The 22,500-nt window shown below is 43.7% G+C and overlaps 3 protein-coding genes across 3 annotated transcripts in view; 1 reads left to right on the top strand and 2 right to left on the bottom strand.

Annotated features, from left to right (window-relative positions):
- tek (TEK tyrosine kinase, endothelial) overlaps positions 1–6,863 on the top strand; it is a 35,936-nt gene extending 29,073 nt beyond the window's left edge. Inside the window, exons 18-23 of the mRNA XM_063210986.1 lie at positions 3,590–3,703; positions 4,359–4,429; positions 4,851–4,891; positions 5,247–5,343; positions 5,683–5,782; positions 6,068–6,863. Of these exons, the coding sequence (XP_063067056.1) occupies positions 3,590–3,703; positions 4,359–4,429; positions 4,851–4,891; positions 5,247–5,343; positions 5,683–5,782; positions 6,068–6,142 (498 nt within the window). The 3' untranslated portion in view covers positions 6,143–6,863. The remainder of the gene's footprint in view (positions 1–3,589; positions 3,704–4,358; positions 4,430–4,850; positions 4,892–5,246; positions 5,344–5,682; positions 5,783–6,067) is intronic.
- LOC134458580 (inner centromere protein-like) lies at positions 168–2,414 on the bottom strand. Its single transcript, XM_063210987.1, has 2 exons — positions 2,046–2,414; positions 168–1,127 (listed from the first exon to the last, which is right to left on the bottom strand). Exon 2 carries the CDS (start codon positions 1,099–1,101, stop codon positions 247–249), a length of 855 nt encoding a protein of 284 aa, XP_063067057.1. The 5' UTR covers positions 1,102–1,127; positions 2,046–2,414; the 3' UTR covers positions 168–246.
- Positions 6,864–11,272: 4,409 nt separating the features above from the next.
- The window catches only part of LOC134458578 (MOB kinase activator 3B), a 46,643-nt gene continuing 35,415 nt past the window's right edge, over positions 11,273–22,500 (bottom strand). The window contains exons 3-4 of the mRNA XM_063210985.1: positions 17,965–18,167; positions 11,273–12,899 (exon numbers count right to left, since the gene is read on the bottom strand). Of these exons, the coding sequence (XP_063067055.1) occupies positions 12,870–12,899; positions 17,965–18,167 (233 nt within the window). The 3' untranslated portion in view covers positions 11,273–12,869. The remainder of the gene's footprint in view (positions 12,900–17,964; positions 18,168–22,500) is intronic.

Below are 22,500 nucleotides of genomic sequence, written 5' to 3'. Positions count from 1 at the left end.
CGTCTCTGCGGCTCCGTATGGAGCCTTTCGCCGTTCATCAATAAAACTTTACCGGCTTGTTTGGTCGTATGTGTTGAGTAGGGGGTGCATGGTTTTGTGTTCAGTGGTGTGTGTGTGTTCGTTGAGCGAGTATGTGTGTTGAGTGGGGTGCATGGGTGTGTGTTCAGTGGTGTGTGTTCAGTGGTGTGTGTGTGTGTGTGTGCGTGTGTGCATGTGTGTGTGCGTGTGTGTGTTGGTCCTCGGCTCTCAGTGGCCTCCAAAGCCCAACATCTCCTTGATCCTCCTCAGCAGAGATGTTTGCTTTTGCCCCTGAGAGTTTTCAGCCTGGTCTTCACTGGCTCCCGCCATATCGATGACCACATGGTCTTCCTTTACTCCAACGGCTCCCTCCATATCGATGACCACATGGTCTTCCTTTTCTCCAACGGCTCCTTTGCAGCTTCCTGTGCTCTTAGCAATCGATTCTGTTGTTTTCTGTTCTGAGATGTTATAGTGAGCCTTTTCTCCCATCATGTTGTTGTTGTTGCTGTTGTTATTTCTCTTTTGCTGCTCCAGAGCGGCAAGCCTTGCCTCCAGATTAGTAATTATCCGCTGTCGCACTTCTCTTTCTTGCTCCTGCTTGTTCCTCATGGCCCTGGCTTTCTTCATGAAAGCTTTTCTCTTCTTCTCCTGGTCCAAAGTGGCAAGCCTTTCCTCCAGATTTTTTATTGTCTTTTCTTTCGCTTCCCTTTCTTCCTCTTGCTGCTTTCTCATGGCCCTGGCTTTCTCCAATAAGGCCTTTTTCCTTTCTTTGGTCAGCATGTCAGCCTGTGGCCGACAACTGGTCCGACCTCTTTCGTTGTTCTTCTGCAGCACCTCTGCTGTTCTTCTGGCCTCCTCAGAGGTTCCCAGGGTCTGCTTGACTTGTACCTCTTTCTGTTGGGCCTCAGCTCTCCTTGTCTCCAACTCCCTCCACTGTCCCATCGCTTCCTCCATGAGCTGCCAGTGAGCATCCATCTTGTGGTCAGCCTCCCTTCTCATGATCTTGATGTCTCCCCTCGTCAAAGCAACCTCCCTCCGCAAGTCCTCCACCTTTCCTCTCCATAATTTCTGCTGTGGCATTTCCGCCTTTGGTTCTCAATGCATTTCTGTTGGGAAAGGGGATTTTATGTGTTTTTGTTTTGCTTGCTTCCATTGTGACAGGTTTCAGTGCATTGTCCAATTACAGACCTCGACAAACTTACAAACTAGAATTTTACACCCATGTCATAATAATGCATTTACTATGTGTTACATGGTAACAACTGAATTACAAAAGTGCTTATAGAAGCCACTTCCATTGATATTAAAGGTGGGTTTGCAGGTTAACCATCTTAAGAACTATTATGACATCACATTGGGGACTCCCCAGGCTCTATGAGTCTATGTAGAACCTTAGAATCCTGGGGGAGTTCCCCCAACGTGATGTCATACCTGTAAACCCACCTTTAAGTATTGACTTCAATGTAAATTTGACCAATGGACATTAAATTAAACAGGATGCTTCACTTATGCCATTATGACATGCTTTCTATGACAGCAGTATTGTAGTTGACACGCTGGACAAAAATCTGTCTTATTGGAGCCCAAGTCATAATGTCATGTTTCCAAGACAACCAAATTCTCCAATGACACCCAATGAGACTTGATGGATTTAATATATTGACAATATTCATTAATAACCTTACAAGAAAGATAGTTATCATGACTTTCTTAGTAGGTGTAAGACAGTGTAGTTTTTTTTTAATTAAAAAAAAATGTAATCATGGCTATATTTATTTTAAATCAATTCAGTCATTAAGGTCATATAATTCAAAGCTAAGCTATGAATACACATTATATCCTGTAAAACAAATATTTCCTATTCAATACTGCCAACAAAATAATTGTATTAGATTAATAAATAATGCCCCCAAATTCATCGAATTGAATGGAATAACATTGTTCATAGGTAACATGTATATAATTACTGTTCACATTTAAAATGGCCTTAATTGTTTTTAAAGTTAAGCAGTTAAGTAACTTACCTCTATCTCTTGTCTGTTCATGTGTAGAATGAGTGTCTTTGGGGTTCTCATGGTCAAGATTGCAGCAATGGAATTTTGGTTATTGTGACATCACAATAACCATCTGCATTGAAAATCTCCACCACTCATATATGAGTAGTTTCTATATTTTTCTGACCTGAAGTAGCAACATTTATAGCATTAATATGAATATTGTCTATTCAAAATGAAGTCCCTGTTTAGAACTTTGAATTTTGGAAGATTCCATCGGAATGTTCATGTGGCAGAAAATAGTACTCCTTGTTTTAAACAACTTGTATCTGATAAGTAAAACTACTAGCACTAGCATCTTCCAGTGCTAGGTCTTGTATCTAATAGGACTATTATTATTAGGCTACTCTGTGTGTGTATGTGTGTGTGTGTGTGTGAGTGTACGCCCATGTATGTTGAATGTGTGTGTGTGTGTGTGAGAGAGAGTGGGCGTATACACTTTCTCACGTGAAGGAAAATTTGCGCATGTTGATTCCACGGTTTAGTTGTGATATTTTGCTATATAAATACAGGTACATTTTTATTGATTGATCGGCCCTGACCTTACTCCCACAGCACATTCTAGACCAGGGATGGGCAACTTTGATATTGAGGAGGGACACATTTTTTCATCGCCTCCCTTCCATTTAAGGGCCATATGACCACGGGTCTGACGGCAACAGTGACTGCCGATATTGTTTGAAAGGTATCGTGTTCTCCATAGGCCAGCACTATAATTACAATAGATTAATTCAGTAGTGTTTTTTATGTCAGCATTATTATTTTTTTAAATTATGTTTTTATCTACAGGCCGCACTGAGTGAGGAGGCGGGCCGCATGTGACCCCCGGGCCTCCAGTTGCCCATCCATGTTCTAGACCCTAGAATCTAAAGAACAGAGCATACATTCAATGTACCTAACAATAAAATGTAGACATTTCAAGTAGGTGGTTTAGCCAGAGAGAGTTATAAACTGTGAAAGTCGGGGCTTGTCTAGATCTCCTGTTAAGGGGTTTACAGTACCACTTCAAATGAATACCCCACACCTGCTTTCTCCAATACGAACTCTCCACAAACTTCTTGAACTCTCAGCACATCTTAGCATTTCGCTTTTAAACTACAAACCAGCAGGTTGAGGGTGCATATTATTTTGTTTTGGTTCAGATTTACAGTAGAATATAAATCTTTTTATTTGAAGAAACATCTTTTGTGGTCTGAGTAAGGATACGATTCTTTTTTTCCACTTTATTCGATATGAGAGTGTAAGAGGTGGACAGGAAGTGAATTGGGAGAGAGACGGGGAGGGCCGGTCGGCAAAAGAGCTGGGTTGGGAATCGAACCCGTGTCAGCCGCATGGCTGGCGAGTGCCCCACCGGTTGGCCACGGCAGGGTCTAGTAAGGCTACGATTTACAGCATGATGAGAATTATTTTGATTTGAGTCCATTGCTGGGGTGAGAGGAGAGCCAGGGCAGTGTTGTACATCACAATCATCAGACCATGATGAGACATAAGACTAATACCATGCCTGTCATCAGTTCATTCACAGAGACCTGGCTGCCAGGAATATCCTCGTTGGGGAGAACTTTGTGGCGAAGATTGCAGACTTCGGGCTCTCCAGGGGCCAAGAGGTGTATGTGAAAAAGACAATGGTAAGATAATAAAGCACAGATGCAAATAGCTTGATTCGAGAACAAAAAAGTCCTGTAATTTATCTTCAGAGATTACTATCATTGGATGTACCGTGCATATATTGTAGGTGGAAATCACTCGGTTTGTGAAAGAAAAAGTTATTTAAAAACTTTATTGCATGTCTGTGCTCAAAACAGCAGATATAGCTGTAATTGGATTTGTGTAGTGGTTCCTGTATGACGATATTTAAATATGACATGTTGAAATATTCATTTGCCAGAAGGAGAACATTTGAATGCAATCTGATTGAGTGATGCAGCCATTACCTCAGGGAGACAAACATTTTCCAACTTTTCATCACAAAACAAAGCAACTGCGCTGCATTGGTTGTCAACATGTGACGTTATCCTATGCAAAGCAAATCCTCCATTGAATCCACCACAGCTGCCCTGGTTGGCTACTTGGAGTTGCACTAATCAGAATCAGATGGATTACGAAGTAGAAGGAGCAAACGTATGGCAGGGTTTGTGTGTTTCCTAAGCCAGACTTGTCCACCTCCAGACATTTTTATTTTTCTACTGAACTCAGTACAGAGTGTGTGTGTCTGTTTGTGTGTGTGTGTGCATGTGTGTGTGTGTGTGTGCGTGCCTGTGTGCGTTTGCTCTCTCCACACAGGGAAGATTACCGGTGCGATGGATGGCCATCGAGTCTCTCAACTACAGTGTCTACACCACAAACAGTGACGTGTGAGTGCTGAAGTCCTGACTTTGCTGTCATCTGTTTACTACCAGAGTAGTCACATCACCTCAGACACTAAATATGCCGATTTGCCATATTGTTGATTTTATGATTTTACTCAGAGCATGCTCAGACAGACACAAGGACATGAATACTGCATTAGCTGTTTTCATAAGAGTAAGAGTATGCACCACCTCGCTGAGGCCAGGTGCAGGACAAAGGCGTATCTGCCAGTCGCCAGACTGTAGCTCCGCTTTTCAAGGTTCATTCAGGTCATACAACGTTTCGACCCAACAGGGTCTTCATCAGGCATGCCATGAACCTTCAAAGCGGAGCTACAGTGTGCGGACTCCTACTCTTTCTACTGCATTAGCTGTTCCACATGTTTTCTTGTTTGGACCCATCCTCATGTTGTTGCCTCTTCCACAGGTGGTCATATGGAGTCCTGCTGTGGGAGATTGTTAGTCTGGGTCTGTAGCCACTATTTATCTCTACACGCTTTTGACACAATATCTGATTAAGAGCCGCAGTACCATCCAAAATGCACAATACAACACTGACTGAATAATAGCATGGCTGTGTTTTAACTGGCGTATGGAAGCCACTCACAGCAAATGCCGATTGCATTATGAAGTTTTAGTGGAAAATTACTTTCATTATTATCATTAAATATCAACAGTATCCAAGGTTACTTAATGAACAGTTTGGCGGAGGGCAGAAACACAATCATTACTGTTAGAGTGTATTCTTAATACCTATTTCTATAGCTTATGGACAAATTTCCAGTCAACTGACATGTTGGATTTGTGTATGTGTGCTGATCAGGTGGGACTCCATATTGTGGGATGACGTGTGCAGAGCTGTATGAGAAGTTACCACAGGGCTACCGTTTGGAGAAGCCTCTTAACTGTGACGATGAGGTGTAAGTATGACAGAAGGAGCCTGTGAACCGCTGTGGAAGTGTGAGGTGTTCAGTGACAAACTGCGGAGCTTTTTCTTTCTCAAAATGCTACAAAATTATTTTTATATTGTTAATGCATCTTTTTAGAATTTTAATTTCAATTGCAACTGACTGGGTTTCTGTATTGATTTTACCAATGTTAACTGAGAAGAACAATAAAAACATGTACAGTAATTCTTATAGCGCTATGGAAAATAGCACTTCCACTATTCAGGAGTGTGTTTAGGCTTTCTTCTATAGTCCCTGTACCCTGTTACAGTGTACCTCTTCCCCATCAGCTGATCTTGTGCTGCATTACAGATATGACCTCATGCGGCAATGCTGGAGAGAGAAGCCCTATGAGAGACCGTCCTTTACCCAGATACTGGTCTCTCTCAATCGCATGCTGGAAGAAAGGAAGGTAAGAAATTCTGCACAGCTTTTTCTACATCACAGACCTGACCTAACTCTACTTGGCAAGGAAGCCAAGTACAACTTGCTTGCCAAGTACAGCTGCAGTGTTGCCATTGGGTTTACAGAAACTTTTCAACACTTTAGCATCAATAAGTTAAAACATTTCACTAGAAATCAAAGACCACTGATAGTCATAGTACTAATATGAAATTGCCGCCATCAGATTCAAACTCAGTTTGTTTTTGACTTACTGTACCTCACACTTGTGATTTTTTTTAATGTTCCCTCTTAGACGTACGTGAACACCACACTGTATGAGAAGTTCACCTATGCGGGCATTGACTGCTCTGCTGAAGAAGCTGGATGATCTGAATGTGCTTATATCATGACAAGAAGGGGTGACACTTTGTTTTACGGTTTCTGTTATAGTATGGTGAATTCAAGTAAATTCAGGGCCACTTTTTTTGCATATAAGCGAATGGCCCAAAGTGGCCCAATTTACCTGAATTCTCCAGACATTTAAATGTACCAACATGTAATATTCTGTACTCTGTACCTAAGGCTTACCCTACCCTACCTGACTTCATAACACTAACCCTATGGTACAGTGCAAGTACATAATCTCACACGCTGTTACATACTTACTGTTGTACCAGGACCAGGGACAGTAAACTGAAGTGTAGCCCCAAGAAGGAATATCTTAATGCAGTTACATTGGACATGTATCCTGTATCTGTTACTTCACTTAACGCTGGATATGTAAACACAGTGAAAAACAAGGTTTAATCAATTCCTTTGAAAAGGGATCGATGGACGACAATTTTGCACACATTGTGTACTCCTGTTTGAAATATTATGGGGATAGATACTATATCCAACCTGTCTTTTTATATGAATGTCTGCCATTGTAAATTGCATTGATGGATGGATGTTGTGGAGTGTTGCTTCATAACACAGCTGGATTTTTTTTTCTATCTGCTCAGACAGAGCCGAGGTCAACTGTAAATAGCCATGTTTGTTATAAACGAGTAGCCGACGTTTCAGCCCAGTTCTATAAGACACCAAATAAACATTGTGTTTTTTTCAAATGCTGTGAAGTCGTTCCTCAGGCAGAAAAAAGTCTTTATGAAGTTCTATGAATGTCTGTGCATTGTGCAACTAAAAGCACAACACTGCTACTTTCACGCATAATCCTTTTTATTATTGCCTCTTAATTATTTACTTAGGTTGACTGACCACAAGGTCTGCTTTTCAATAATAAAAAGCTTTTTTCCCATGGAAGTAGACAAGCTGTACTCTGTGGTGAATTTAGAAATCAGTTCATTGATCCAGTTCAAATTAGTTCAGTAAGTCATGTGAAAATTCAATGATGTAAATGCAAAGATAGCCAGTCCACCAAATCAAAGTTTGCGTATTATTTTCAGTCAGTGAACCCGAGCTTTTTTGTTTTCTGAAGTTGGTGAACCCAAACAGTTTGTTGGCTGCAGTTAAGTATTCTGACAGGCGAACATATACTATAAAACATATGAGTCTCAGACCTATACATAGCATCGTAGCTCACAGAATCCCAGTCTACGAAGAGAGAGCCCTTTTTTCCCAGCAGCAGTTTGTCTCAACTCATCCGTTTGCTCCAATCCCTGCATCCCAAATCGCTAATGCAATTTACACAACATTAGATATCAATCAGGCTGTGTCATGACCAGTTGCCCAAGAGAGATTATGATCTCTGGGTTCCTGTTAAGAAGGGAGAACAGAAACAGAGAGAGAGAGAGAGAGAGAGAGAAAGAGAGAGAGAGAGAGAGAGAGAGAGGTGGTAGTAAATTAGAGGGGGAGACGCTGGTGTAGGTTGATATCCATTACCATCTGCTGAGCCCCACAGCAGACTGTGGTGAGGTGTACATCCTGCCTGGAGCTCAGGAGGCCTGACGTTGATGTATGAGATGCAGGGCCAGAGACATCCGTGCTGGGATGAAGCGCCATCAGCTTCTCCTCAGCGTTAACGAGACCCAGGACCCAAAGCAGAACGTCCACAACCTGACATGATGAGGACCATGTTCTTACCCCATTTATTTTCTTATATGTTCCCAATTTAAGCTTCCCTGTTGCCGTATGCATCCTGTAAACCTACGCCACAATTCACTGTACTGTCACAAAGTCTCACCAACAGAACTAAACCCTCATTCTGTATTGTGAAGCCCCAGCATCAGGGCTGCTGAAAACTTTGTCCGGGCCCAGGATGAAGCCATGAAGAAAAGACCCCATCCCGATACATACAATGCAATGAGGACCCAATTCTGGACCTCCTCTCTCCCTGGGCCAGAGACAACTGAGCCCTTTGTCCTCCCCTGTCAGCAGTACAGTAGAGTCCCCTAGGAGTAACCCATAACGGATAGACTTTCACTGCCTCAGAGATCCTTAGACATACCTCACCTGGTGTGGAGTTACTTTACAGTGTATGGATGAAAAGTGTGTCTGGGCCTTTAGGAAGCGTGATTAGATTAGATACCTAGATTAGTCTATGTCTGCATGGGAGAACAAGAAACGCAATTTCAAATTCTTTGTATGACCAGTGCATGTAAAGAAATTGACAATAAACTTGACTTGACTTGACTTGTGAGCACACGTTCTTCCCTCTCCTCTTCACTCTCTTTCCCACCCCTCTCTTCACATTTCATTTTTAACAGCTGCAGAGTCTTTTTTCTCTGCTTGTAGACCACATCCCTTAAAACGGATGAGAAAATGAGGTGTGACTGGACTGACTTGTGTCATTGGAGCTGTTCCTTCACTTACAGGCTACACAGGGAGGACCTAATTTAACACCCAGCCAGCAGATCTGTACAACACAGAGGCACAAAGCCATGGAAATGCCTTTAATTCCACTTTTGAGGCAAAATAGCATTTTGACAAAAAAGCTCGATTGGTATGAATTGTTTTTGGCTTTATTTAGCTTTGAAAGTACAACACATTATTAAATATGGAACACGTCATAACACTGATATGTTCTCACATAGTCCATACAAAATCATTGATTAGTCATAGTTCTTTCTGTGTAGAATAAAAAAACAAGTCACTTTAATCAAATGCTACTGTAGACCCCTGATTCATTTATTCAATTAAACTAATGGACTTGGACAACGCATTGGAGAATAATTCTCCTCCCTACTTAACCACAGGACTAAGCCTTGATAATGCCTCAAAGAAAAAAAAAACCCAGTTGGTAGATTGTACAGAGAACAAATAGGATTTTCCCTGTAAGGATAACACCACACCTTACTGACATATTGCGATGAGACCAGCTGTGAGAGAAAACGTGTCTTTCTGGTGAGTTGAGATGGGATGATAAATAATTGTGGGAGACAAAGCTGGATGGACATGATGTCTTGGCATCTGCCTTTTCACAGAACAGGCCAGATGTACTAAAATAAATTGATCAAAGCAGACGACAGGCTCTGATCCTTTTTCTTGACCGGACAGTCAGCCATTATCAAGATCCTTTCAATGCATTCAGTATTGAACAATCACTATCATTTTCGGTAGACCTCGGCTCTTAGCCATATCATTATCATCGAGGAATCTGTAGCTTCAGAATGTTCAGTGCAGTTCTGGCCCAGAGCGTTTTCTCTTCTATTTCTTTTCCCTTTCGATTAACAACAGTCATTCTCTCGCAGTTTGCTCACCGCCTTTTAGACATATCCAAGACATGATGCACAGTCTTCTGTTGGTTTTCATTATAACTGAAACTGATCGCAGCTGTGAACACATCCCATTCTCGGCTCCAAAACAACCCTCATCTTGTCTCAGCCCATGTCCAATTGAAGCTCCAAACTGCACATCCCAAAACACATTTTTCTTTTCAACTCATCTGAATCTCACCTGTTTGTCCTTTGGGACTGTGAGGAGAGGCGAGCGAAATTTCACTGTTTTGCTTTCCAGTAGGATGCTTGCTTCCATAATCCCAGGCTCCCATCCAAGGAGAAAGTTCACAGGGTTATGCGGTGGTCATAACACCTCAAAAGAAAGCCCCAGGGTGAAGGTCGGGAACAGTATGTAGAAAACAAAAAAACTGGGTCAGAGCTCGTCTCTGAAGGTAAAAGCCCTATAGGTTTGGGTTAGGATTAAGGCCAAAATCCCATCGAAAGTGGAGCCCTAGGGTGAGATTTAGTTAAAACCATAGTTACTCTCTGGGGTTAGGAGTTAGTTGGTGGTCCAAACAAAAGTTCAAGAGTGGAACACTGACGATACTACAGCAAAGCCATAGCATGATTTACTCTATAGGGTTAGACGTAAGACTGTGCACAAAAGAGTTCAAGAGTGCAACACGTACAACTCCAGAAACTTTGACACGGTCTACAGCAAAGCCTTCACACTACTTGCTCTAGGTTGAGGAGTAAGTCTGCCGTCTGAAGATTCAAAAACATGTAGGCCTACAGAGCCTCCAGAACCTGGCATGATCTACACAGAAAAGTTCTCAATCTAAAGGCACCTGACCGCAGGGTTCCGCTTCGGCCAGCTCCTGGCGTGCCATGAAGATGCAGACCTCATAGATGCGGAAGGATGCCAGCGCCGTGGCCACGATGCAGGCACAGCCCAGGATGTACCACCAGTTGAAGAAGCCGAAGGAGACCCCCTTGACGATGCAGTAGAGGCCAAAGCACACCAGCGCCAACACCGACATGATCTGCACACACACAGGTGGCCCAGATGGTGGCACCTTCTCCCCCATGGTGCCACAGCCACAAGGGTCCCAAGCAGCGCAGCAGCCAGGAGTGGACTACAGCACTTTACGGCTGCATTGTGTAGAGCCAAGGGTGAAACATGGTCCTTAGGGGTGTTTTTTTCTTGCCCAGACCCAAGTGAAGTTGCTATGCGGTTAGTTCTTACAAAGTATTGACAGCCACTGCTTCTGTGTCTTCTGAAGATGGACACAGGTGGATTCAGAGGCCCATGGACACAAGTGGCAGTGTCTTTCTACAGAAATGAAAATGGTGGCATCCATGAACCACTTTTCAAGGACAGCCAGAGTTGAGCTGTCTTTATATACGGGTGAAAGGGCTGAAATGTCAGATTACCTGAGTTACAACACACACTTGCTGTCCCATAGTTGCATTTGTGGGTAAACAGTACAGTCTTAATCTTTATCTCAGAAAGGGAATTAAGTACACTCCAGAGGGATTATCTTCAGGCTAATCTTTTTGGGCATTGGGTATCATGCTCTCTCAAGCCATTTCTTAATCACGAAGAGTGGACGATCTAAGGAGCTTAGGGCTGTGTTTGTGCTTTTTTAAAACATCTTCGTGTGTGTGTTCCTGTTTGAGAATGTGAGAGTGAGGAATTGGATTGGTTAGTGGCACCATCTAGTGTTAAGTTCAAATACACATTGGACCCTGTATGTAGGCCTACAATAACTTTGTGGCATCTGCATTAGAATTTCACTTCCATAAAAGTTAATGATAACACTTTTCACATACTCTCCAAACATTCTGAATCAAAATACACTCTTTATTGCTTCAATTATGCACTTTACATAGAATCATCAACATCTTTAGTTTACAAGAAAAGACAGACATATGAAGAGACAGGTGTTCTGCAAACTGAAATGGTTTAGAAAACAAAAAATGGAAAAAAAGTGAAATCATAATTTGTCAGTGTTGTTAATTATAGTCCATTCCAGGAATGCTACACTCTTAAGTTAGCTTTCATAGGCTGAGACAGTGTGTGTGTGTGTGTGTGTGTGTGTGTGTGTGTGTGTGTGTGTGTGTGTGTGTGTGTGTGTGTGTGTGTGTGTGTGTGTGTGTGTGTGTGTGTGTGTGTGTGTGTGTGTGTGTGTGTGTGTGTGTGTGTGTGTGTGTTTTCCTGATTCAACAAGTCAAGTCCAGATAAATCGTACAGAAGGAAGGTACTGAAGTGTGTCTTAGATAAATCACACCTGACTTGATGTGACAAAGCAGCAACACGACAAAAACAAATATACAACAATTCAGTTCACCACATATAGAGAAGATCTGGACAGAGAGGCTGACAACTTAAACATTTCTGTACATGTTGTCGTACATATGCTACTAAGAATCACTTAGTGACCAAAAGAAAACCCCCCCACCCCCCACCCCCTCCCCCCGAAAAGTTCAGAATCTCTTGCAATGGTTCTGCATCTCCTATCCGGTACCATACTGTAGGCTACCACTGCACTGCAAATGCTGGTTACCTCAACAAGTGAACACTGTGAACATTGTTTCAAATGTTCTCTGTCCTAGTCATACAATAGGATTAATGAGTGTCACTGCAGGCCCAGACATCCTGCCTGTTAAAGGTTAGTTCATTAAAACCCTTACCAGTGTACAGGTGACTTTTAAAAAAATATTATGGTTGATCATTTAATTTGGCAGTCTCCACTCCAAAACCCTCAGGTAAAATTATACACAGGTAGAAGTACTAATATTCAGTAATGTTTGTAAAACAAAGTAGGAAAATGATTCTGTGTGTTTTGTTTTCTCCTTCTACTGATAAGTCCACAACATCATTGCAATAACATCTGGAATGAAAGGACAAAGCAAAAATTTAGACCAAGATAAAAATGTTAAAGATACTGAAGATGTTGTTAAAATCAAACCCAAATTCAGCATCAGAGGAATGCAAAGTGGGGCAGACTCTCTCCTCTACTTCTACCCTGATTCATGAAAAAAAAAGTATATTTTTAAAACAAGATTGCCATCTTGTGGACATTATCCCCACAGCATGCTGTGCCGACTTCACCAATAGGTGGTGCTGTTTTCTGTTATTTTCCGTAAACATTAGTCTGTTCTCTGCGTATCCAAGCTCGGAGAGGAGAGTGGTTTAAGGTGTGTGTTTCAGCGGGGTTTGGGGGTTGTGGGCTGGTTTAAAGGGCTTGTTATGGTTTCAACCCTGGCAGCAGAGCAGGATTTCTTCCTGGCTTTGGGAGCCTTGGTGATGTCACCAAGGTTTACAGTCAGTTCTGCTGCTGCTGCTGCTGCTGCTACTGCTGGTGATCCTCTATAGGTCTCCGTGGCAACCTCCCATGAACAGGGTGGGGTCCCAAAGCCTAGTCTCCAGAGGTGGCAACCAGGCGCCACTGCTGCTCAATGACACATCCGTGAGGTCATCTCTTTCTGTAAAGTGAAAGACAAGAGGGAAAGCAAAATACATATAAGGATGTTTGCCTAAAAAAACATATTGTGTACAGAGAGCACTTTAAATGCCTAGGTTAAACCAGAGAAACCTCAAGATGAGGTCAGAGAGGAAGAGGAAAAAAGACAAAGACAGGGAGAATGGTAGCCTATATATGGCACGCAGAATGCTTGCCTGACAAAGAAGAAAGGAAAGAAAAGAAAACATGTAAATAGAAGAAAATACATTGCTAGATCTGTACAAAGTGCACATATCGGAAGCCTAGAAGAGCACTTTGAACAGTGACCCTTCAATATGATACGTTATGTCTTAATGTTTATACAAGAGCTTCAAATTCTAACTGTCTGACGTGTCCTCATATGTAGATGGACAAAGAAAGAAAGAAAGACAAATAGACACACACAGACACACAGACACAGAATCTTGTGTCCCAGCCAGTGGACGTGAACTCTGGCCGCTAAAGGCCACATAGGTCTCCATGAGCTGTTGGTGCTGCCACCTCCTGTAAGAGACCTCCGTTTCGTGGAAAACACCCTCTTCTGCGCATGTGGCCCGATCAGAGTGCTACTTATCAATAATTAAGTAGCATGGCACGCCGCCTATTTAGCCAGAACAGGTGGCCATGTGGATGGGCAATTAGTGTGGACAGCTCATTAGTGAGTTACGGAAACCTTTTACTTTAGAACACTGTTTTTATATGAATCTGTGTGAGTGTTAAAGGTACACTGTGCTGGAAATGGTCAAAAAACGATGCAACGATGCTGCCTATTGCCAAATTTGATCTTTTCATGAAAGTTTACTAGGTGATAAACAAATATTTTCTATTATGGCCCAAGTACTGTCATTTTTGCAGCTAAAAATGTCTATTTCTGGAAATTCAAAATGATGGACCATGGAGAAAATCCCCCTTTTCATGTATGAAAAATTCAATTTTTCCAGTCATAATGAATACTTAGAATTTGATGGTGGTGGTAAGTACTCATGAAAAATGTAACATTAGTGAATGGGTAGCATGAATTCTGGAAATAAACAACTAAACATCTTGCACAGTGTACCTGTGCAAAAAAGGCAGCAATCTGTTTCATACAATCTATCACATTGACACTAAATTCACTTGCATATGACGTTCGTTTTCGCTTTGTTATTGACTATCTGCTTCACCTCTATAAAAGATTGCACTAGGCATTGCTTGCTAGGCATTGCTGTTGGCACACGGAGGGCCCATATACCTCACACTGCCATGGAAGAGAATGGTAATGCCAAGGGTACTGTCTCTCTCTCTCTCTCCCTCTCTCTCTCTCTCTTTCTCTCTCTCTCTCTCAAGGAGAACAACTGAGGTGTCACAAAAGGCTGAGGTCACCGGTGGCACGGTAGCCTGTCTAGCTAATTTATAACGGGCTCTGAATAGGAATGAGGTTGTCGTCGGCTGTGCCGGTGGATGATTTTTCCATTAGCGGAGGAGCTGCGTGGCCTCAGCCGTAGACAGTCAGTAGGTCAGGTGAGTCGCCAGATCAGGTGTGGGGCTCGGCTGGGCTCAGCGGCGTGGAAGACTGGGTGGCAGCCAGAAGAGCTCAGCTCAGCTCTGGAGAGCTCTGGAGATCTCAGCTCCGGCCACGGCCTCACACTCTCAAGATGCCGGAGACAAGGTCGCAGACAGGTAGACAAGACAGAGACGTCACCACACACACAGTGACATATGGACAGACAAGACAAACGCAAGAAAGAACACACTGACACAGAAAACACACACTCACATCCAATCCCACACACACTTTTCAGAGAGATGGACAATCTGTCTCTGTCTCTCTCTCACACTCACTCACGCACACACACATCTCAGGTACTCACATGCTCTCACATGCCTGTTGCATGCATACACAGAAGCCTTTTGGCAATATGTAGCGAGAAGAAATAAACGAGACTTTGCACAAAGTGCAGCCCTAGTTGATGCCTCTAAACGTCCCATAAACTTCCCTAATTTCCTCACTTCACTGGTGACATCATTACCTTGGTCACCACTTTAGGCTAATGACTTCCTGTTTCCCCTGTAAGGTCGTAAACTCAGTCTTATGGGTAACAGTCGCAGAGGGACGCTATTTTGAAATAAGTCATAAAATATCCCATTCTCTCTCTGCCATTCTCTCTCTTCATTATTTTCCTTTATGCCTACCTCTCCTACCTACCTCTATGGTTCTTCCTCTCACTCTCTCGTACATTCTCTCACCATTCTTCTGTCCATCGCCATATAATTCTCTCATCTAATTCTATTTCTTTCATCTCTCTCTCTCTTTCTCTCTTTCTCTCTCTCTCTCTCTCTCTCTCTCTCTCTCTCTCTCTCTCTCTCTCTCTCTCTCTCATCCTCATTATGTTTGATGGCCTCCCTCTGTCTTCCTGTGCTGTGCTGTGCTGCCGATGAGGCTGATATAATGATGTCTGCCATGAGCTCATCATGTGCTCCACTCAGCTGCAGGATGGACCATTTACTTGGTAGTGCTGCCATTGGTACAAATGCCCACAATCTCCTATTTGGGCAGTGATTGTGGCCTACAGTATGATATAACTGATTTATCACTGTATGTGGGGCTGCAGACATGGCCTCTCTATGCATGAATTCATATTGATACAGTACAAATCATACAAATCTCCAACCCTCATACAAATATAAGCTCATTGCTTAAAACATAACAATAAAATATTTCAGTATAATTAGTATGCTCCACTACTTAGAAGACTTAAAAGATGTCAACTTTTCAAACTCTTACATTGGTCATTTGGATTCAACAAAAATGGGAGAGCAGGCTGCAGAAGCGTTAAAAGCCGCAAAAGCGTTTCTAGAGCCGAGGGCATCAAAAGCGTCAAAAGCTGAGGGCGTAAAAAGTTGAACTTCATCTAAAAATATGTAATGAGCTCGGCGCCAGTAGGCGTCAGCCAATGGAATGTTCACATTTTTCTAAACAAGAGCTTCGGTTGGTCGAGATTCCTGGTCGAATGCTTCAGGTTGAATCGTTTGCCGTGTTTGCCTGTGCTTTCCAGACAGGAGTCAGCAGCGTTGTAGCTCTTTCAACGCCGGCGGTGTGATCGCGGCATTACTGCTCCCTTCCACCATCCTCATCTAGCCACTGTTCCAAGCCTGGTCATGGCCATCTCTTGTGGAGTACAGAGGGAGGAATAGATGAAGTCATTGTTCCTTCTTACATCTGACTGTCTTTTGGCCACATACGATCACAACATGTGCTTCGAGTCCAAAGACTTCAGCTGCAAGCGCTGCACACACGTCACTACTCCCCACTCACTACTCGCCCAGTGATACCAGTCAGTAGGATGTGTGTGCGTGTTGCAGTGACGCGAGGCCTGAGGCTGCGAGAAGAGCACAGGTGACGCAATATTGCAGGTTGTGAGTTAAAAATATTCTAACGAATGCGTGTGTGGATGTACTGTAGCTTTACAGTATTCCCTGTGTGCTCTTGTTCAGATCCATCACTGGGAGAACAGAAGAGGAGATGACTCAATGCTGTCCAGTCAAAGAGCTATCTCAGAGTAAACGCGTGGGGTGGCCAGTCAGCGTACAGTGTGAGAAGAGTACTGCATGTTTCTGCTATGGCTTCTAAAAATGTTCTAGTCAGAGAAAAGGATATGCTCACCAGAGCAACTGATGTGATTTATTTTTAATTTTTAAAAAAATGTATTTACTATTATTGGACTAATTTTCGAATGCTTGTCACGTCTTTTTCCTCTCTTCTGCTGACACACCAGACATTGAACTACAGAGCTCGTTTTCCTTTGTGAGCTTGTAGTGTATCTCTGTGACAGCTCACAGCTCAGGGCGTGAGGTCAGCAGAGAGTGGCTGGAGCTCTGGTGAGCGAGCACATGCACGTGAGGCTAACGGGGGCCAGGGGTCAGGTGGCAGGTGGGGCCAGATGTTGGAGCAGCGCCCTGAGCTCTTAATCTGCTCTCAGCCTGCTGTTCAGAAGGACTTACAGAGAGAGAGAGAGAGAGAGAGAGAGAGAGAGAGAGAGAGAGAGAGAGAGAGAGAGACAGATAGAGACAGAGAGAGAGAGAGAGAGAGAGAGAGAGAGAGAGAGAGAGTGATAGACAGATAGACAGAGACAGAGACAGAGACAGAGAGAAACAGATGGATAGAAAAGATAATGTCCGGAGCTGATTCTTACCCTGTAGGTATATACACTTGGCCGATAAATCCCATGGTTGATTGTTGTCATGTTTTTGAACATGTAAAATCACATGCTTAGTTCAAAATCAGTGTTATATAGAAGTGTAAAATTTAAGTGTAACATAAACATAAACAGTTTCTGAGGGTGTTCTTGGTGTTGTTAATAAAGAATGTGTCCAAATAGACACAATTGAACTCATTTATCCAAGCCTGCTATGCAGGGAGGTTAAATTGACTATCATAGTCTGTCTCTGTCTGCACAGCACATTGTAGAATCTAGTGACCAGGCAGGTGACATGGCAGGTGAGGCATCTCCTGGTAGTCCTGACAGACTGACAGACACACAGACGACTTGATGCTGTCCACACTACACTGTACTATAGGAGCTGACGTCACCCTGTCAGGGGATTTAAGCCTATGAGTCAGCCTTGGGTGTGAAGGGTGTGGTGTGTCATTTCCTAGCATTACACACAAATTAGTACTCGTGTGGAAACACACACGTGCAATCATACATGTGCACGATGTGCACACAAACACACAGGCAGACAAACAGAAACAGGAACACAGTCACAGAGAAATCAGACACACATCAATCAAACCCATACACAGAGAGGGATAGATGAACAGACGGATGGGCAAATAGTCACACTAACGCACAGATACAAACAAGAACACACTCAAACAGACAACACATAACCCACTAACACCAGATAGACGACTGGCAGACTCTCTCTCTCTCGCTCTCGCTCTCGCTCTCGCTCTCGCTCTCTCGCTCTCTCTCGCTCTCTCTCGCTCTCTCTCGCTCTCTCTCTTTCTCTCTCCCCCTCCCTCCCTCTCTCTCTCTCTCTCTCTCTCACACACCCGTTTTCCTCACCAGTGGTTCGAGCTCCTTGCGGTCTATGAGGTTGAGCTCGGTGCAGAAGTAGTAAAAGTGCTTGTAGCAGGTGTTGACGTGCGCCTCGGCCCCCATCTGGATGATGCGGTCGAAGTGGTGGATGTAGACGTGAACGAAGACCCGGAAGAGGCGACATAGGATCTTTTTGCAGATCTGGATGAAGTTCTTGGGGAAGGGGATTCCTGCGAAAAGAAACAGAAGAACAACCAAAGGGTTAAGGACAGATGAAACAAAAGGGAGGTGGAAGGAGAACAGGATAACAAAATAACGACAAAAGGTTAAAGAAAGATGAAGAAAGCATCAGCCAAAAAAAGGTGGAAGGGACAGCAGACAGGATTCCTAGGTAAAAAAAAATTATAGATGGGTATAAGAGAGGGGAAAGTTAGCAAAAAAGAAGCCCAGATGGAGGAGATGAAGAGACAGGCACGGGATCTTCTTTCAGATCCTGATGAAATTCTTGGGATAGGGGACTCCAACTGTACAGAAAGAAAGAACAAAATAACGACAGAAGGGTAAGGGAGACGAGAGGAGAAAAAAATAGGAAAAAAAGGAGGCCAGATGGGAGGGATGGAGGGACGTGGATGAGAAAGTAGGACGTGGGCACGAGTAGAGAGGGCTCGAAGAAGTAGACCAGAGGAAAAGGGGATGTAGAGGACACTCGATACCTTAACATGCATTTAACCTAAATCAATTTCTAGCATTTAAGAACATATTGTACTGTTTCAGTCCGACAAATCACAGTTTTAAAAGCCATGTATACACCTTAGTTTGAGCTTTGAAATCAGACTATTGTTGACTGACGTTTTTTGTTTTTTCGACTTTATTTGATAGGACAGTGTGAGAGGTGGACAGGAAGTGAATTGGGAGAGAGACAGGAAGGGGTCGGCAAAGGACCCGGGCCGGGAATCGAACCCGGGTCAGCCGCATGGCAGGCGAGTGCCCTACCGGTTGGCCACGGCAGGGCCGTTGACTGATGTTTTCAGTCAAGCTATTCCAACATATACACGGCCAAACCAACTGAAAATGAGGGGTGTGACTCAAATGAGTGGATGGACTGATAGAGTCAAATTTCTAACTGAAATTCACTAACAGGATGCTGCATGCAGGCTGGGAGGGAGGGAGGTAGTGTGTGTGTGTGTGGGGGGGGGGCTTATCAGTAGCCCACATCTCTGGATGTATCCCCACACGGGCCACCACGAGCCTCCACTAAGCTCCGTGCTCTACTGGACCAGATGACTGACTGATAAACAGCAGAGCGGGAATAGAGGGAGGATGACAAGGGACAGAGCATGGGGAGGTGTAGACTCAGTCTTTTCTGTTACAGTGTGGAGAGAGAGAGAGCGAGAGAGAGAGAGAGAGAGAGACGACGAAAGAAAGAATGAAAGAAAGAAGGAAAGAAAGAAAGAAAGAAAGAAAGAAAGAAAGAAAGAAAGAAAGAAAGAAAGAAAGAAATACAGATGAAAATGAAAGGAAGGGAAGGAAAGAAGATGCAGATTTGCTGACTGAAATGATAACAAGCTAATCCCAGAAGCAACATATCTGTAATGGCGATCCCCCTCGTAGCTCCCTCCCACCCAAAACACTGCAGTTGGATTACCACCACATGCAGACACCCCACAGTGAGCATGCTCACTACTACACTACAGGTTTGGGTTTCACAACAAAACAAGTCACCACTAAACCACCCTGGTGTACAGTAGATAGATGGACCAACCCTTCCTCACAAAGCAAGACTATTGAGAGAAGGTTTCAGACCCATTATTGTGTAAACAAACATTAGTTAAGATGTCCAAGTGAGGGGAGTAAAACACCAGATGCACCTTTCAAAGTCCAATTAAAGGTTCAGCATTTAATGCATGGCCACATAGAAACTTTTTGAGAGAACACAACTTGTTGAGTTAGCACAGTAAACTGGTTGACTACCTTTGTACCTCAGGGAGAAGAGAGATTAAAAGCATACTTCAAATTCTACAAATTATATTTAACCAGCTTGGTGACTACTTAATCTAACTTGCTTTCTGGATTCAAAGTTTATTTCGCTTCATTATTTTCTTCCTTCAGATTTCCTGTTGATTATGAGTGACGACTCGACTGACGAGAGAGACTTAGACTACTACTCACTCCCACCTCCACAGCCCGCTTGTACGTAGTGTTGACAAGGTAACGTGTGTCTGAGGGATGAGGATGAAGGATGAGTAAGTGCAGCTGCCCCCCTAATGCTCTGTGACATATTCATGTCTAACCCCCAGCAAGCAGCTCTGCTCAGCTGGGCGAGCGAGCCCACTAATGCCTTCCTGACTCACCACCGGGGGACTTCACTTGCCCACGCCAGCTTCCTGATGATCACCATAGTACTGACCCCAAATCAGTTGGAGAGAAAAAAAATGAGAGCAACATTCACTGTGACCAATATAGAAGTGTGCTTGCTGACTCTGACCAGTGCAGTGCTTACTGTCCCTGCACCAGTGGCAAGGCACTCTGACAGACACCTTCTTTAGAGACTTTCTTCAGTGTCCAATCCATGCGGGTTTCCTGATTATCACCATAGCGCTGACCCCAGATCAGTTGGGAAAAAAAGAGCAATATTTATTGTGTGGCTAATATGGAAGTGTGCTTGCAGACTCTGACCAGTGCGTCCTACTGTTCCTGGGTCAGCTTTAGAGCTCTTCCTCAGTATCCAGACCGGGTTCCAGATTATTACCATAGCACTGACCTCAAAAGAGTTGAAAAAAGAGAGTTAAACTTTCACTGCGACTGATATGGAAGTGTGCTTGCTGACTCTGACCAGTGCTGCCTACTGTTCCTGGAGCAGAGCCAAGGCGCTTTAGCAGACACCTTCGGCCTGGCTGCCCTCACAGGACAGCAGGATGCCCTCTCGCTGTTAGCCTACTGTACTGTACATCCACCTCCCTAAACCCGCTGCCAGCTATGCGTATAGGGAGAAGGGAGCTGTATTGCTCTCAATGTTTTTTTGTCTTGTCTTTTTTTGTCCTCGTGTTCATGAAATTGATGTACAATATTGTATGTGTGTCTTTCATAACTTATGTTATGGTATGTACTCTTGTAATGTCTATGTCATGTCCATTCTCATTCTGTGTAATTTGAATCTCCCTGCTGACTGACCATGAGCTTTGGTATACTATCCGAGTGTGTTTTGCTGAGCTGAACAAAGCTGACTTGTGCTCTCATTCACTTGCACCACCATTAAAGCGGGTCAGGCCCCATTTAGGGCTCAGTCTCCTTCACAGAGGAGAGCTGCAGAACAGATAGATGGTATGAGACATAAAACGGGATACAATGTAATTAAAACATTATATCAACTCCTACTCAGGCAACAGAAACTATTACAGCGCCAACACCAATGTCCACGCACGCAATGCAAAGAATAAAGCGATGAAACGTTATGTGACAGGGACGGCCAACAGCATGATTAAAGATCTAATACTACGCCACAAGACATTGTGAATGAACTTACACAACGGACATAACAGCGCGATGAAACATTATGTGGCTGGGAGAAATAGCGGCAAGATAGTTGTAAAAGAAACATCTGATGCCACGCCACACATGGCCTTGTGACAAATATTTCGGGTATTAATACAATGTGAGCAGTCAGTGCGTGCTGAACGTGACCATGTGGGAAGATGGGAATGTGCGTGTTTAGTCTGCGAGGAGGAGGAGAGAGGAGGGAGGATGGATGGACGTGTGGTGGCGGAGCGACTCTGCATCTGTTTCCACGACGCACAATTCCCATCTGTCTGTGTGCCCGAGAACACCATTGGAATTAATTAAACAGAATTAGGCAGTTAGCTTCAGGAAGAGAGGCACAGTGTATGTGTGTGAATAAATACACAGTATGTGTGTGTGTTCATACATACGCACATTTCTATTTGTGTGTGTGTGTGTGTGTGTGTGTGTGTGTGTGTGTGTGTGTGTGTGTGTGTGTGTGTGTGTGTGTGTGTGTGTGTGTGTGTGTGTGTGTGTGTGTGTGTGTGTGTGTGTGTGTGTGTGTGTGTGTGTGTGTGTGCGTGTGTGTGGTCGGAGGGGGAGCAGTCCAGAATTAGGCGGCCATTGTTTCCCAACAAAAGCTTACTATAACCAGCTCAGCCGCTCTGTAAGGCCGACCTTTGTGCGTGCGCGTGTGTGTGTGGTGGGAGTGTGAGCTGGATGTGAGTGTGTGTGAAATAGAGTGTGTGTGTATACTGTGCTTGTGGGTGTTTGTGCATTTGCGTGTGTGACCCCTTAGCGAACAAACCCTTTATGTGTATTTTGGGTGTGTGTGAGTGAGTGTGTGAACAAGAGACCAAGCGTGTTCATGAAGGTGTATGTAAACACCTTTGTGAGCGTGTGTGTGTGAGCGCGCGCGCGCGTGTGTGTGTGTGTGTGTGTGTGTGGTTGGGCGTGATAGAGTGTGAGCGTTTATGTGAGTGCATTTGTGTATTCATGTGCGTGTGTAGTGTATAGTGTGTATGACCCTTCAGTGTGCAATCTCTAAGACAAGGGCCCTCAGTGTAG

The sequence above is a fragment of the Engraulis encrasicolus genome, chromosome 11 (assembly GCF_034702125.1).
Source record: "Engraulis encrasicolus isolate BLACKSEA-1 chromosome 11, IST_EnEncr_1.0, whole genome shotgun sequence".
NCBI classification, from domain to species: Eukaryota; Metazoa; Chordata; class Actinopteri; order Clupeiformes; family Engraulidae; genus Engraulis; species Engraulis encrasicolus.
The sequence above is the reverse complement of the archived record's forward strand: the minus strand, read 5'-3'. Positions and strand labels throughout refer to the sequence as shown.

Coding starts and splice junctions, on each gene's coding strand:
- LOC134458580 (XM_063210987.1), bottom strand. CDS start 1,101: ATGCCACAGCAGAAATTATGGAGAGGAAAGGTGGAGGACTTGCGGAGG.